General features: G+C 36.8%; 1 protein-coding gene across 50 annotated transcripts in view; it reads left to right on the forward strand.

Annotated features, from left to right (window-relative positions):
- Positions 1–17247, forward strand: part of TTLL5 (tubulin tyrosine ligase like 5) — a 267856-nt gene that overhangs the window by 61854 nt on the left and 188755 nt on the right. For 28 of the 50 annotated variants that reach the window (XR_012002256.1, XR_012002255.1, XR_012002270.1 and 25 more), the window contains 5 exons: positions 225–286; positions 1442–1536; positions 3773–3814; positions 11967–12080; positions 12354–12445. Coding sequence is in view for 19 of the 50 variants with exons in the window: in XM_072762072.1 (XP_072618173.1) it covers positions 225–286; positions 1442–1536; positions 3773–3814; positions 11967–12080; positions 12354–12445 (405 nt within the window). In the remaining 31 variants the exon portion in view is untranslated. The remainder of the gene's footprint in view (positions 1–224; positions 287–1441; positions 1537–3772; positions 3815–11966; positions 12081–12353; positions 12446–17247) is intronic. The other 22 variants (XR_012002261.1, XR_012002281.1, XR_012002263.1 and 19 more) reach the window with 1 other exon arrangement.

A 17247-nucleotide genomic window follows, 5' to 3' on the forward strand; every position in this document is an offset into this window, starting at 1 on the left:
ATCTTTGGTGCTGGGACTGCCCTACAGAGGATGGGTTTAACAGTGGGCTTTTATTTCTAGTATTTTTGCCCAGATTTTCTTTTTCTTTTTCCATGGATTTGATGTGCTTTATGTGTTGCTTCTCCTTGACATTTGGAAGCACTGCTATATTGAGGCCCATTAAGGGCAGCTGTTCTGTTAATCTATAACATCATCGATTGGCCTTTCTTTCTTTGTTCTATTAGTGATGCACCTCTGGACCTAAAGATTAAAGCCAGTATGATTTCAGATATGTTCACTGTTGTAGGTGAGTAGTAGTGTTTTCTGAAGACTCACATAAAACTTAACCAGAGCATCCATTTTGTCAGGCTCTCTAGGTGTTGCCAACTGGCAGTTCCTAAGCCATGCTGAATGTTTTGTACTAAAAAATTAATTTTCAGGCAAGTGTTTATATGTTTCTACTCCCCCTGGCTCCATCCTGTCCTGAGGCTGAACCACAACTAGAGCTGAGACCTAATTCCTGGGGCACAGGAATTATGAGCTGAGGAAGAGCAAAGGTCTGGAGAAAGTCTCTTTTTTCTCCGAGCTGGGGAGAGTGCAACTGGCTGAAGAAGCTTTGTTACAAAGGAAACTGGCTATGTTTCCGCTGGGTGATCTCTGCTGGTGTGTCAACATGGTCTCTCCCGTAGTAGTTATAATTCCTTGGGTGACCCAAGGAAGAAATCCCTTTTTGAGTAGCTAAGCCAAAACTTTGAAATGGAGATGTGCAGTGAGGTGGATATATTGAGGGTTTGTTGTCGTTTTCTAAGTACTCTAAAAAGGCATGACAAAATATATTTGAAATGAGTCAGTACTTGGTGTACCAGCAAATGCTGTAAAACTTAGCTACACTTGCCTCCCTGGATGGGAGTCTTTTTCTTTTTAGGAAGTAAGTGAAGTAAGCCCACACCTAATTTCTTAAACTATTGTTAATCTAAGAAGCCCCCTTTGAACGGTGCCAAGAGACTGCCTTCAACTGTTCCAGAAGTAGATCTTAGGATAGGACCCCTCATTTGTCTTTGTATTCTCCCAGTAAAAACAACAGTATTTTCCAGTTACCTGCAGAGAGGCCACTTTAAAATAATTTGTTTTTTATAAACAGCTGTGTATTTTTAAAGGGTGGTTTGCATTTTTACCCCGAAGTTCACCAAAAATCTGCATCTCTTTTTCAATCAGAATCAACTCCTCAAAAAGGAAGCTTGATTTATCTGTGTATTTTCCATTCTTAGGCTGTCCAGTTTTGGTGGTTTGAAGTTCAAGTGGAGTGTGTGTCTGAGACAGCCATGCCTAACCCTTGTGAGGATGGATTTCTGTGATATTTATGACTGTAAAACTGAGTTTGTATATCTAAAGAAAAGATACAGCTAAACCTGCTAATTTCTTAGAAAATGGCAGGTTTTAATGTTTGCCATTCCCCATTCAGGATTTGTGTGCCAGGATCCTGTCCAGAGGGCATCAACCCGGCCAATTTATCCCACCTTTGAGTCTTCCAGGCGAAACCCTTTCCAGAAACCTCAGGTAAGCAAATTGAGCAGCAGGGAGCCCAAGGGAGGCTTATTAGAAAAGTGGTAGCTGAGTGAGTAAGTGAGTGAGTTGAAGCACTATGGATATGACATCACTTAGAGCAGGAGAGTTTGGGGATCATTCTAGGCAGGAGGCAGTTATATTCAGCTCTAGCTAATAGCATATGCTTTCAGTGCTTTTTGACCAACTTTCTGCTTTTTGTTTGTGTTTTCTTTTGCCTTCTTTTTTCACTATCTGTCCTTTTTTCTTTTTCAAGAATCATCTGCTTTTTTCCTCAAATTGATATGCTCATAAACAAGGCACAGGGAGGGAGCCTCTAAATTCCTAGTCATTATTCTGCCACATTGTTTTGGTTCTTCAGACCAGCTTTGTAAAGAAGATGCTCCATTGAAATAGTTATCTTCTCTGCAAGTGCTCAGTGACCATGAGGTGTTAATTGAGGTTCAATGAGATAAATGCCTGCAGAACCCTATATGTGTCTAAAACGTCAGTTGATCAAATGCTGCACTGCTCTTTGTGTTGTCTGCATTTGTGTTCCAGTTAGACCAATTGACTCCTTGTTCTGCCTGCTTATTCCATCATCAAATCTGTCCCTGTGTCTCTAGACCTGGCTAGTTGCGACTTGTGTTCTTTGCCTTTAATGTTTCTTCTTATCTCAAAGGTCCACCTTCCTCCTCTCTTCCCATCTGGATTGATGACCTTGCCTGCTCAGAAGTTTGGAGATTATTTCTTATTAAATCCATCCCACTCTGTCATGACCTTTATTTTTTATTTCAATATCATTTACTTGTTCTCTAGTGCACGGTTTTGACAGTCATTGATTTGTTGCTTTTCAGTTTTCTGTGCTCCTCTGCTAGACCGTAAGCTCTTTGAAGGCAAAAATAGCTGCTCCTTCCCCACTCTCCCTCCCCTTTCCCTTTCTTGTACCCTCCATTTATTCCTCCTCCACTTGTCCTCCTCCTGCCTCCACTCATTTTCCTTTTTTCTTTTTGCTTTCTGGTCTCATTTCAAGTAGTGCTATTTCTGTTTGCCAAGCTCATCACTCTTACTTATGCAGTTATACTTCTAACCTTTCCTCAGAACAGGAAAGGGTCTGCAAGCTCAAATGCCTATAGAGGCTGCAGGCAGATGATGTAAATGAGTAAGAGGGCTGGGTATGGTACAGCTAAGAGAGAAGTGGCTGTGCCAGATGGGAACCTGTGCTCCATATAAAAAGGGGCAGCTGCTTTGCTGATGTGCTCTAACTGATCATTGCCATGCATGAGTGTAGGCCACGTGTTCTCAGACCTTCCTACTGTCAAGAGAAATCAGAAATCTTATTTTAAAATATCACCAACTGGTCCAATTGAAGAAACAATACTTTGTAGACCAAACATAACATGTCTTTGAGCTAGAGACAGTCTGTGGGGCTGCCGATCTGTGACCACCTGCTCTAGGATTGTCCCCTGTTAGTATTATGGCTGCAACATGGTACAGGGTATACTGGATTTTAAGGGGTATTAATATCTTGGATTAGAAGGAAAACCAGGTGACAGGATTGTTCTTGATCAGTACATCATCACAGGTCAAAAGGTTTTTTTTTTTTTTTTTTTTTAATTTTGAATAAGAAAAAGAGGATTACCCGAGGTGTACAAGTAAAACTGAATATAGGAAATCACAATCCTTTGCAGATTGTTTCCTGTGGTAGGAGCCACAGGATTGTGTGTAAAGGATTGTGAATGTTTCTGTGCAGCTTTCACAGAGTTTCTACAGGTAGCTGTACGTCAATCTTGAATGAATTGACCCCTTTTCTTAGCCTGCCTCTCAGCTTTTAATGGCCACTCTGCAAGTCATAGAGAATCTGTCCACCATTTGTTTTGCTAACTAGTAGGTGGCATGACTTCATCCATAAGTGGTCTACAGGACACTTTTATTTAAAAGGTAAAGAAACTCTAGGTTAGTTCTGTGTATTCTGTGGAACAAATTCATCAAGTGGAGTAGCTAACTTCAGGATGTGGCAGTAGGTTTGTGTGCTCCTGCTGAGAAGTTGAAACTGGAATAGGTATACCATAGGAAAAAATGATGTGAAACATAATAAATGCTCTAGTCTTAAAAGCACAAAGAAGAGGGCTCTTGCTTTAGTTTCTGCTTGGAGATCATCTTCTTTGGTGAGATCATAGACACGAGAGTTGGAAAGCCTCAGTATGTTAGGAGAAGATAAGGCTTTATTCCATTTTTCTGTCTTTTGTAGCGTCCAGTGTCTGCTCAGTTTCAGTCCTCAGACGCCAAACTGGTAAGTTATGGATTGTTTGGAGACGTCGTTCAGATTCTTCTTTCCAGTCCCCAAATGGAAAAGCCTTTTAGCTTTGCTCTTTCACAGTCCGTGTTTGATGCACCTGCTTTTTGAACTTTAATAACATAGACTAAGTGAAAATGAATGCACAGAGGTCTTTCCAGATATAGAATATGAGAGTAGGGGCTGCAGGAATTTATAAATCCTCTTTTCCTGATAGTGATCATGCTGTGAAAGAGGTGGTTGGATTTAGCTTCGAATAGAATATAGAAGAGGATTAATTCTGTGGCGGTGAAGGTTATAATTAAGAATAGTTGGAGTAGAATTAGTATTGAAATATATAGTTTTTTTCGGATAAATGATAAATGATGAACAGGGTTTAGAGGCATATCTATTGCTTTGACCAGAATATTCCAGGAAGGAAATATAGTTCACAGACACCATTTCTTTTCTTCAGATGTCTAATGGAACGTACTGTTGTCAGTAGCTTCCTATTGGAATTTATAAATCCTCTTTTCCTGATAGTGATCATGCTGTGAAAGAGGTGGTTGGATTTAGCTTCGAATAGAATATAGAAGAGGATTAATTCTGTGGCGGTGAAGGTTATAATTAAGAATAGTTGGAGTAGAATTAGTATTGAAATATATAGTTTTTTTCGGATAAATGATAAATGATGAACAGGGTTTAGAGGCATATCTATTGCTTTGACCAGAATATTCCAGGAAGGAAATATAGTTCACAGACACCATTTCTTTTCTTCAGATGTCTAATGGAACGTACTGTTGTCAGTAGCTTCCTATTGGAAACATTTCACATTGAGTATTGGGCTGCATTTGATTGTGCACATATTTTATATGCAGTGATTTGCAGTGTCTGAGATGCTACCTTTAAAAATAAAGACAAAATATTTTATCTCCAATTCCTAATGAAAAGTATGTCTTCCTACTGTCCTTCTTAGTGTTTTTTGAGATTAACTCTCATTTTCTTCTATGAAGATCTTTGTTTTCTTTTAAACATCTTTTTGAAGTGATTAGATAGCAGTGAGGGTGCTGCTCCTGCTATTTGATGCTTTGAAATGAGGGCTATAGATGTTTCATACAGAAGTGTGCCCCTACAACTATTAGTTCTTAGGCAAAAAGCTCCAGGATATTTATTTTGGCCTTTGTACTCCCTTGATACAGTTTCTGGACAGCTTGGGAGCTTGAATTGCAACTCTTGTAGCTAAAGTGCTTTACATGGTTCATATGAATCCAAAAAAATGAAGAAAAGGCTTACTGATGGTCTTGTCTAGTGTTTGGTGACTGGTTATTGTGGTTCCATAATACAAGTTTTGGTGTTGAGTTGGTAGAATTAAAAACTCTGTAATGTTTAGTGTTATATGGTTAGCAAGCACCTAAATGTGCTAGCTGCTCTCCATGGCAAACAAACAAAAAAACAAAACAAAAAACAACAAAAAAGCCCCAAAGCTGTTGACTTCAAAGAGCTTACATTCTGAATACCTTTTAGGGATATCTGATCTCACTTAAGGGGAACTTTAAAAATGCTTAATTCATGTCTTCTGAATTTGATTTTGAAGAAGTGTCTTTGATTTGTAATTCTAATCTTAATTTCCCTTCACCCATTTTAATTCTTTTTATCCGGCTCTGTTGCTTGAATTGCTGTAGGTGCAATAGCCTGTGGCCAAGCAAGGCCTATCCCTCCTGGTTGTGTATTTGAACACCACTTATATGACACAAAGCCTTTCTAGCTTTATTCAGCCAACTTTATACATGTTGAATTCTTTGACTCTTGTTCTTTGTAGCGTTCTGCATTGTCACTATCTTTCCATTAATAAAGCATTCTCAGCTCCATGGTAGTTTAGTCAGAGCTAAGTGAAAAACGAAACAAGTTCTCTTCTCTGGCCATGTACTTTGTCAAGTTTTCTTTTTTTCTGTCACTGTCAGATTGTGCAGTCACAGTTCTTTGCTTGTTGTCTGATTATTCCTTTTTAATCCATTGTCTCTTTCTACATTTCTTCTTTCCCTTCAGTGGTTCAAATTTCCCACTCAGAAATTACTTTTCTGTGTTCCAAGGCAGACTATATGGTTTTGTGGAAAGCACCTGGACTTTGGAGTCAGCCCCAGGTTCATATTTGCTCTTTCACTAACTAGCTGTCAGACTTTGGGCAAGTTCCCTTACGTCTTCCAGGCTTACTACCCACGTCAGTTAAATGAGGATACATGGAGGTATGGTGTAAAAGAAGCAATAAAGCATAGGTAAAATATTTGGGATTGTTCTGGACACATAGTTACATAGTCCCCTTCTCACTTTTGAGTCCTGTTGATTTTCCTTTTACAGACCATTTGATAGCTAGTATTGGGTGTTTTCTTGATATTCTTACCTATAGCCATTCTTTTCACATTTGCTGTCATCCACAGATGCGAATAAATTACTTTATCTTTTTATTTATCCATCCTTCCAGACATCAGTGAGGATTCTAAGTAATACTCAGTCAATACCCATTCTGAAAATTACGTCTCACTTGATTCACTGCTGTTTCTCCTACATCTTTTAACTCTTTTTACTTGGTGGTACTTTTTATTCATTATGTTATGATGGTAAGCCCCAGTTAGAAATATAATCTAGAATAAAAATTATATGAAATTTGTACAAATGCTTTTGTAAAACCCAAAGACAGTGTATTTGCTCTATTCTCCCCTTTTAGTAGTTTTGTCCTAAGAATAAACATTTTATTTTATTTTTATTTTTTTTTTTAAAGATTTTATTTATTTATTCATGATAGAGAGAGAGAGAGAGGCAGAGACACAGGCAGAGGGAGAAGCAGGCTCCATGCACCGGGAGCCTGACGTGGGATTCGATCCCGGGTCTCCAGGATCGCGCCCTGGGCCAAAGGCAGGCGCCAAACCGCTGCGCCACCCAGGGATCCCAGAATAAACATTTTAAAGCATGTTTTAAAATAAATAAAACAGTCTCCATGCTTATTCTTCATGAGTCCATGAAACTCTAAATATTTAGATTTTTTTTTATTTTAATATTTGTTCCATTATTTTACTAGGGATTCAAGTTAGACTTACCAGGCGGTAATCATCCGAAGCACACTTCTTACATTTTTGAAGATTGGTACCTCATTTGTTTTTTTTAAATCCTCTGGTACCTCCTCAGTTCTTCATGATTTTTCAAACATAATTGTAAGTCATTTTGGTAAGTTGTTTTGTTTTTAAAGCCAGTTCCCTTAATAACAAGATGCATGTCTTTCAGACCTGCTGACTTCTATTTATTCCAAATTTCCAGATGTTGCATATCTTTTTTTAACTGTAACATAAGTCTACTTACTTACCTTTTTTTTTTTCCTCCTCTGATTTCAAAGTATACTTCCAGTTATCAGTTACTTTGCACCTTCTCTATTAGCCACTTTTTGTTTACTTCCCACCCAGATTTTATTCTTACGTGGTTCTTTTTGTTCCTTTTATTTCATTTGTTGGCATTAATCATTTTCCTTTTTAAACTTGATTTTACCTTATATTTTCTAGGTGGCAAGATGTGTCACATACAAACTGAGCTATTTCTAGTTCATTTGTTTCTAACACAGAACTCTGTAAAACTGCATTAGGACATTTTTATTCCTCATATGTGTTCTCTGTCAAACAGGTTTTATTCTTGTTTTCCCTCAGTTATGGTATCCTTTATGATACCTCGCCTTTTTCATATTCTGTGTTTTGTTCACTTCTCGTTGCTGGTACGTGGTAGCTTTCTTTAGGCTGAGGATTATTTTTCTGATTCAGCATCTGTTTTTCACTACTTTTAGCGGAGACAGGTGGTTCCTCTCAATGATTTCACATTCTCAGTCAGTTCTTCCCTAGCAATAAAGGTTTCTTCTCTGGGTATATTTCTAAATCATAAGCTCTACTAATGATAATCTTACATCTTTGATGCATGTTGATTGCACAGCAGAATGCTGACCTAGGCAGTAATGGGGCAGTTTAACATCTCTCCAAGCACCTACCTCGTAGTTAAAATCCTGTGCTGTCTAGCCTCTCTAAACAGAGCCATTGGTTCTCTCTAAATTCAGAAGAGCTTCATTTTCTTAGTGCATTCAGTCAGTCCCCTGGAATATGTGGATTCATTCTCCCACCACCCAGAGAATGTAGCAGTGCTGATATGCACAAGGTCAAAACCACAGAATGGCTTGCACTTGGAGTGTTTTGTTCTGTTTTTTGCAGTCCTGATGGCCTTCCAAATCAGTCTGATTCCTTTTTATTTATTTATTTTTACTCTGCTTTTAATCTCCAGGTATGTCTTCTTGGCACTCATAAGCATTTCTATCTCCTTTCTTTTTTCTTTGCTATCTTTTCTCTGCCCGCCCACCGCCCCCCCCCCCCCCGCCCCTTTTCTCCACCTTTTCTCTCATTTGTGTCTGTAATTCAGGCCACATTTCTTAGTAATTCATTTCATTAACAAATGTTGGTAGGATTCAACCAGTGGTCTGAGACAGTAATGCTCTTTTGTACCTGTGTAGACACATGTCTCTATAGACCAGTACAGCAGATTTTATGCTGATAAAGAAAATTCTCTGTAATCTCAAATTTATTGAAAAGCTGAGATTGGCAAAACACTTCTGGCTTTCTAGTCTGATATTTTCCAGCAGCTTCCCCGAAGACATAGGAGCCCTGGGTGGGTTTTAGAGAGGCATTTGAGATACGTAGACTTCAGTAACTACAACTTTTCATATCTCTCGCTCTCTCAGCCTTTTTAATAGTTTAACTTGAGATAAATAGGTGAAGAGATAAAAGGAGTTTCTAGCCACCTTTTCCACCTTTTTTCCCCTCTTAGAGCAGCATTGACCTTTTTCTTTGCAGCCTGGTGGTATTTAGGGCAGTAACAGAGTAAAGCCATCAGCTTATGAGAGTTCATAACTAGAGCATTCACCTAACAAACACCGTTACTCCTCAGCCCCTTCCATTTGCAAACCTCCCAAAGGCCCCAGGCAGGAACACCTCCTGCATCCCTCAATGCCTCATCTAGACAGCTCACATACATACGTAAGTAGCTAGAGTTTGAACTCTGGGCTGTGCATAACAAAGGAGGGTTTGTGAACATGTATGGGAGAACAGCTCTTTGAAAATGACAAAGAGGAAAGATAGAATTTTGAGGGTGCCCATTTACTGTTTCTAGGAGCAGATTTAGATTAGTAGAGGAAGGTTACAACATCATTGTAATCTCAGTCACTGGAAGCCAGGAATATTGTTCCATCTCGGAGCAATTCCACAAGATGAAAATTAGGTCTTGAAAAAAGAAAAAAGACAAAAAGATCAAAAAGAAAAATAAACAAAATCCAATAATAAAAACAGATGAGAAAATGAACAGGAAAAACAAAAGACAAAAAACAAAAAGCAAAAAAAGATTTTAAAAACAAAAATTGAGGGTACCAATTAGGTGTTATTCAGTAGTGACCTGATCCATGTTCTTATAAATATGACCATGCATTTCTTTATTTTTTAAAGATCTATTTATTTTATTATAGAGAAAGAGAGAGCGTGAGCAAGAGTGGAGGGACAAAGAGAGAGGTAGAGAAAAATCTCAAGGAGACTCCATGTTGAGCAAGCACAGAGCCTGATACAGGGTTCGATCTCATGACCCTGAGATCACGACCCGAGCCAAAACCAAGAGTCGTACAATTAACTGACTGTGCCCCCCAGACACCCCAGTCATGCATTTCCTAAAACTATTCTAATAGCTAATAACTGTTTTCTAAAATATTTTTATTATTAACCTTTAATACAGATTTTAGTTTATCAACATTTTTAAATAAGTTTTTCTATTCTAAAATGCTTAATCTTTATTTCTATTCTATCATTTAAATGAGTACTTACTTCCAACTCTCTCTTAAATAATTTCAGAGGACTTTAAGGTATTCTTAAATAGTGTGAATGATAAGGCAACTTGACCTTGGATAAGGCACTTGACTGCCAGTAGCTTTTTGATCAGAGCCATGTCATCACCTGTGAAATAAAGTATTTTTAGCTAATGATAAGTAGTGTGTGAAATGAGAAAAGTCCTCAAAGCATCCAGTTAATATTTTAGCTTTAGTAAATTATTACTAAATAAGCATTCATACTTTTTTTTGAAAAGATTATATTACCTAAATGATTGCCTTCGTGAATCTTTAAACTTTCCCCTTGGTTCCCCTCTCATCCCACCGTGTACTGTTTAATGCATTCCCAGAGATTGGAAGGGAATTAAATTCTGCCCCCGTCCCCAAATCTTCTGCAAAGTTCAGTTCTAACCACGATTAATCAGCATGTCAGCACATTCATTCATTTATTTATTTGTTCATCAAATATTAATTGATCTCCTGCTCCATGCCAAGTACTGTTCTGGGTGCTGAAGATACCACAGGAAAAGGTAAACAAGTGAAAGTCCCTGCCTTTACATGTTGGTTATATCTGCTGATGAGTAGAGGAAGGTTGCAACATCATTATAATCTCAGTCACTGGAAGCCAAGAATATTGTTCCATCTCAGAGCTATTCCACAAGATGAAAATTAGGTCTTGAAAAAGGACCTAAAAAACTAAAGGTATCTCATCATGGAGTTGCCTATCAGGAAATTTATCTTTTATAACTCCCACGTTAGCTTTGAAGATTAGTATGTGTTGGTCTTCCTTGTGTCAAAGGTAAAAGCATTCATGATGTGTATAGGTGTATATTATTAGTCTGCTTGGGGCTACCATAACCAACCATAGACTTGGTCAATTTAAACCACTGAAACTTATTTCTCACCGTTGTGGAGGCTGGGAAGTCCCAAGATCCACGTGCCAGCAAGGCAGGCTTCATTGTGAGGTCTCTACTCTTGGCCTGTAGATGACTGCCATCTTACTCTGTGCTCACATGACCTCTTTGTACATAATTGGGCAGAGGGAGAGAGTACAAACTCTCTGAGGCCTCTTCTTTTAGGGTCATTAATCTCATCAGACCAAGTCTTATCCTCATGACCTCATTTAATCCTAATCACCTCCCAAAGCCCCATGTCCAAATACCATCAAATCGGCAGTTAGGGCTGCAGCATATGAATTTGGGAGAGGACACAAACATTCAATCTGTAACAGTGAATATTGCTGAGATGAAAAGCTTTTCCACACATAGTCTACCAAAAGAGAAAAATAAGCAGTAGTTCCTGACAATAGGAATACTTTTCTCTCATCAAAGTTACTTCTAGGAAAAAAAAAAAAAAAAGTTACTTCTAGGAATTTAGAAAGACAATTTGCACATTTCTTGAGTTATTGCTTACTCTGCCCATTGACAGATAGATTTGTCTTCTTCTATTAGTCACTTTACCTCTTTCAAGAATAGTGTGTTCACATGCTTCATACCGCCTGACTTCCTTTGTTACCATTATATTTTTCTGCTCACATAACCTCAAAATCACTTAAGACATTTGTTCTAGATGACCTTTGTGATCATCATTCAGAAGGCTGCGAGCAGCATGGCCCATTTGGCTGACTCCTTGAAGTTCCCAGGGCAGTCGGGCAGTGGTCTTTGATCAAGGTCTCTCAAAGTCCAGCAGTTACAGTGTTACTTTTGGTCACAGCTTTTTTCTGTGTCACTGATGACTCTTACCTCAATTCCCAGTCCCTGCCCCTACACACGAGTTGTAAAACAACTCAGGGACTGATTTTCAATTGTGACGTAATAGATTGTTCCTTGGTTTTCTGTCTTAGGTCTCCCCTCTCCTAACTCTCCTTCCCCACTGCTGAAAAGGATATTATTATTTAATGAAATAAATACACATTTAATCTTACATGGCAGTTATTTTTAAATTTCTTCTATATCTTTGAAGATGTCAGATGTCCTCTAAAACCAGGATTAGGAATAAATACTGGATGAGAAAGTCTTGTGGACATCTTTCTTGTTTTTCTGCTTGTTTTCCCCTCAACCCGTAGTGTTTTTCCTTCTCTTCCATTTTCTCTTCTTCCTTTTAGTCTACTAGCTTTCATTTATTTCCCAGGGTTCAGGCTGAGAGAGTAATTACAGAAAATGGGCTTTGGAGTTGAGGTTATCCATATTAGGAAAGATGATGATGTTGAGGAGGGACAGAATTGAGAGAAATGAAGAAAGATGGTGAAAACATTTTGTTTCTGTTTTTCCTTCTCCTTAGCGTTCCCGTCCACTCTCTGCCAGTGATGCGGAAATGAAAAACCTTGTGGGCTCAGCCCGAGAGAAGGTGCCGGGGAAGTTAGGTGGTTCTGTGCTTGGTCTGTCAATGGAGGAGGTAAAGATAACTCCATTTCAGTCCTTTGTGGGCTAACACAGGGTTCAGTGAAAATTAGTGATACCTAATGTTCATGACCAACTCATATCTTATTTTGAAAAGAAAAAGATTCAAGATGGGAGAAATTTCAGAAAACAGCATCTTAAATGGAATTAAATTTCTCTCTTCATGCTTTCGTATTCATTGGTCATCACTCTCTTCCTCTGCCCTATAACCACATGGATTACTGTTTTCAAAATGGGTACTTACTTGATTTTCTCTTACTCTATATAGATCAAAGTTTTGCGGAGAGTGAAGGAAGAAAATGATCGGAGAGGTGGATTTATTCGCATATTCCCCACATCAGAGACATGGGAAATATATGGGTGAGGTGACTACCCTTTTTTTTTTTTTAAATATGTGCCTCAGGTCCACAGAATTGGGTTAATCATGACATAGTATTGTCATTGCTTTCCATGCTTGTCTGTCTTATTTTGCATGTTTATTTAGAGTGGCGTGAATATTATGCGACCCAAGAGCAAAAAACAGTAATTTAATCTACCTGTGCATTATTCCTCCCTTTAAAAAAAAAAATCCCCCACCTCCTTCTTAATAGCCTGCTAACCCAGAATTAGACATTTAAAAAATTTTGTGGTCATCATTACCTTGATTTGAAAATAAATTGTTTGGTCATCTACATGGGGTCTCAACAATATATTGTTTATATTTAATCATCATTGAGATCTAGTTTATGTGCAATAAATGCATCCATTTTAAATGTGGAGTTTGGTGATGAGTTTTGACAAATATAAGCACCAATTTACCACCATCATTAAAATCAAAATAAAGACTATTTCTGTCACCTTCAGAAGTCCCCTTCTGCCCCTTTGCAATTACCCTCATTACCCTGAGCCTCATACACCTGCTGATCTGCTTTATGTCTTTATAGTTTATCTAGAATCTTGTATAAATAGAATCATCCAATGTATACTTTGGTGTTTGGATTCTCTTTGTTTGGCATAATGTTTTTGAGATTTATCTATGTTGTGCGAAGCATTAGTTCATTCTTTATTATTATTGCATACCAATTCATATGAATGAATATGCATTCATATGAATATATTTGTTCATATGAATATGAATTCATATATCACAATTTGTTATCCATTCAACTGTTGTGGAACATTTGGGTTGTGTCCGGTTTGAGACTGTTACGAAAAAAGCTGCTAGGAACATTCATGTGTAAGTCACTATGTGAATATATGATTTCATTTCTCTTAGATAAGTACCTAGGAGTAGAATAGGAGGATCATCTGATGTGGGGGAAGTATAGTCCCATTTTACATTTTACCAAGAGCGTATGAGAGTTCTAGTTGCTCCTCATCTTTGTCAACACTTGGTATTGTCAGGTTTTTTAATTTTAGGTATTCCAGTGGGTGTGAATATATCTCTGTAGTTTTAATTTGCTTTTCTCTAATGGATAATGATATTAGGCATTCATGTGCTATTGGCTATTTGTGTATCTTCTTTTTTTTAATTTTAAATTTAGGATTTTTATTTTTTTGTTATTGTGTTGTAAAGGAGTCTTGATACAAGGTTTTTCTCAGATATTTATATTGTGAATATTTTCTCCAAGTCTGTGGCTACTTTTTCATTTCTTTTTAAGATTTTTTTTTTAATTAATTTTTATTGGTGTTCAATTTACCAACATACAGAAAAACACCCAGTGCTCATCCCGTCAAGTGTCCACCTCAGTGCCCGTCACCCATTCCCCTCCAATACCCGCCCTCCTCCCCTTCCACCACCCCTAGTTCGTTTCCCCGAGTTAGGAGTCTTTATGTTCTGTCTCCCTTCCTGATATTTCCCAACATTTCTTTTCCCTTCCTTTATATTCCCTTTCACTATTATTCATATTCCCCAAATGAATGAGAACATACACTGTCCTTCTCCGATTGACTTATTTCACTCAGCATAATAGAGAGAGAAAAGAATGAGCACATGCACTCACAAGTGGGGGGAGGGGCAGAAGAGGAAAGAGGCTGGGGAGGAGGCTCCCCTGTGAATGCAGAGCCTTACTCACAGCAGAGCTTGATCCCAGGACCCCAAGACCATGACCTGAAGTTGGACGCTTAATGGACTGAGCCACCCAGGCACCCCAGGTTTTTTTATTTCTATAACAGTGACTTTTAAAGAAGTTTTAAATTTCAACGAAGTCCAATTGACCAAACATCAAAAAGATTTATGCATTTTGTGTTTCCTATCTAAGAAATTTTTGCCAATCCCAACGTCGTAAAGTTTTTTCTTTTATCTTTTCTTCTAAAAGTTTTACAACTTTAGCTTTTATGTTTAAGTCTGAGATAGTATTGATTTAATTTTTGTGTATGGTGTGAGGTAGGGTTGAGGTTCATTTCTTTTCATATGATGTACATTTATTTTGCACCATTTGTTGAAATTACCCTATTGGATTATCTTTGTTGAAAATTAGTTCAAATGTATGTGTGAGTCTGTCTTTGGGCTTTATTTAGTTTCACTGATAAATCTGTCTCGATTACTGTAGCTTTATACTAAGTCTTAAAATTAGGTAATGTGAGTCTTCCAACTTTTTTTTAAGTATTTTAGCTATTTGGTGTCCTTTGTATTTCCCAAGACATTTTAGAATTTCCTCATCAATTTACACAGAAGTCTGCTGGCGTTTGATTGGGATTGCATTGAATATATAGATTAATTTTGGGACAGTGGACATTTTAACAGTATTGAATTTTCCAATCCATGAACATGATCTCTCTCTCCATTTATTTAAGTTGCCTTTTTAAAATGACTTTTTATGTATTTTAATTCCAGTTAGTTAACATACAGTGTTATATTGGTTTCAGGTGTATAATACGGTGATTCAACAGTTCCATACACCACCCGGTGTTCATTACGACAAGTGCACTTATTTATGTCTTCTTTAATTTTTCTTAGCAACGTTTTATAATTTTCACTGTAAAGGTCTTGAATGTGTTTTTTTTTTTTTTATTCATCACTTAGTATTTCATGCTAGTATTGAATGGTATTATAAATGTTATTTTTTAAACAGCTTGTTATAAACTTTATATATTTAAAGTGTATAATTTGGTAAGTTTTAACATAGGTATATCTCTGTGAAACTACCACACAGTTAACATAATGAACAGATCCATAATCTCCAAAAGTTTTCTTGTGCCTCTTTGTAATTCCTCTCTCCTGCACCTCCCAACCCTTCCCTTCCTGTCCCTGTCCCCAGACAGCTATGATCTGCTTTCTGTTACAAAGTTTAATCTGCATTTCATAGCATTGCACATAATAAAATTCAACAGGTTCTCTTATTTGTTGGGTCTTTTTTTACTTGGCAAAATTGTTTTTGGATTTTAGATACATACTGTATCATGTATCAGTGGTTTAATTCCTTTTTATTGTTGAATGGTGTTCTATTATAGGCATATGCCAGAATTTGCTTATTCATCTGTTGATGGACATTTTGGTAATTTCTAGTTTTTGGTTATTATAAATAAAGTTTCTTTGAACATTTATATACAAAGTTTTGTATGGACATGCGCTTTCATTTCTCTTGGGTAAATACCTGCTTGTAGAATGACTGGATCATATTGTTGTATATGTTTAACATTTTAAGAAATTGCCACACAGTTTTCTAGAGTGGTTGTACCATTTTACATTCCAATAATAAGTGTGTGAGAGTTCTAATTCTTCCACATTCTCACCAGCAATTGATGTAGTCAATTTAATTTTAGCTCCTTAGGGGGTCTGTAGTGAAATTACATACAGTTTAATTTACATTTCCCTAATGACTATGTTGAGCATCTTTTCATGTGTTTATTTGCTGTTTGTGTATCTTTGATGATCAAATATTTTGCCCATTTTTAAATGAGGTTATTTGTTTTCTTGTAATTAAGTTGTGAGAGTTCTTTGTATATTTTGGATATTCCTTTTTTCCTAGCACTTGAAAAATGTTCTTCCATTATCTTTTGGCTTGCATTTTTCTGAAAAGAAGCATGCGATAATTCTTATTTTTATTTTTCTGTGCATAATAAGCCTTTTCTTCCTTAGCTTGCTTTTAAGATTTATGACTCATTTTCAACAGTTTATGATATATGTACCTTGGTGTCATTTTCTTCATGTTTCTTCTACTTGGGATTTTTTGAGTTTCTTGGTCTGTGAGCTTATAGTTTTCATAAAATTTAGAAAACTTTTGGCCATTTTTTTTCTATTTCCATCCTCTCCTTTTTCCTTTTGGGACTCTGGTTACATAGTAAATTGGTTGATACTATACTTCAGGTCTGGCCTGATAATTTTTTTTAGACTCTTTTTATTTCTTTATTTTGGATAGTTTTCTGGTCCTCTATTTCTAAATTCATTCATCTTTTTGCCTACAATGTCAATTTTCTATTAATTCCATCCAGTGAAATGTTCATTTTCAGATACTTTATTTTCCAACTTTAGAATTCCACTGTTTCTCTTTATATCTTCTTTTTGTTTTTTTCCCATTATTATCATGATTTTTTAGATTCTTGCACATATAATATTTATAGTCATTGTTTTAAAATTTTTGTTATTCTGTTTTCTCTGTCATTTCTGAGTCTGTTTCCTCGTTTCTATTTTTTTCTTCACATGTATAGTGATTTTTAAAAAATTGGATGCTGGACATTATAAATATGTTGTTGAGTGGGTTTTATTGTCTTTAAATGCTTTTGAAGGTTTTTTTTGGTCTGACGGTTACTTGTAGATCAGGCTAAACTTTTTCAGGCTCATTTAAAAACATTTTTTAAAATTCAGTGTAATTAACATCAGTTTTATTAGTTTCAGGTGTACAATGTAGTGATTCAACAATTCTGTACATCACTCAGTTCATTTAAAGACATTTATGGTTTGTCTAGGGTAGCTTTGTGTTTAGATCTAGGGAAGTTTTACTATTAAAGACTATTTGGAGATATCTGTTAAATGAGCTCCATATTCAATGAGATTTCTCCATTCTGGCTGGTGGGAATCAATCAATTTGTAGCTCTTGATGAATTCTGGAAAGTATTCAGCTAACACTTTTTCTTTAACATTCTTTACCTTATCATTTGCTCTTTGCCCAGCCTTGTGGACATTTACCCTATGCCTGAGCAGGTTTGTATTTATCCAAAGACTCAGAGTCCCTTGTGATGCC

Source organism: Vulpes vulpes, chromosome 6 (genome assembly GCF_048418805.1).
Source record: "Vulpes vulpes isolate BD-2025 chromosome 6, VulVul3, whole genome shotgun sequence".
Taxonomy (NCBI): domain Eukaryota; kingdom Metazoa; phylum Chordata; class Mammalia; order Carnivora; family Canidae; genus Vulpes; species Vulpes vulpes.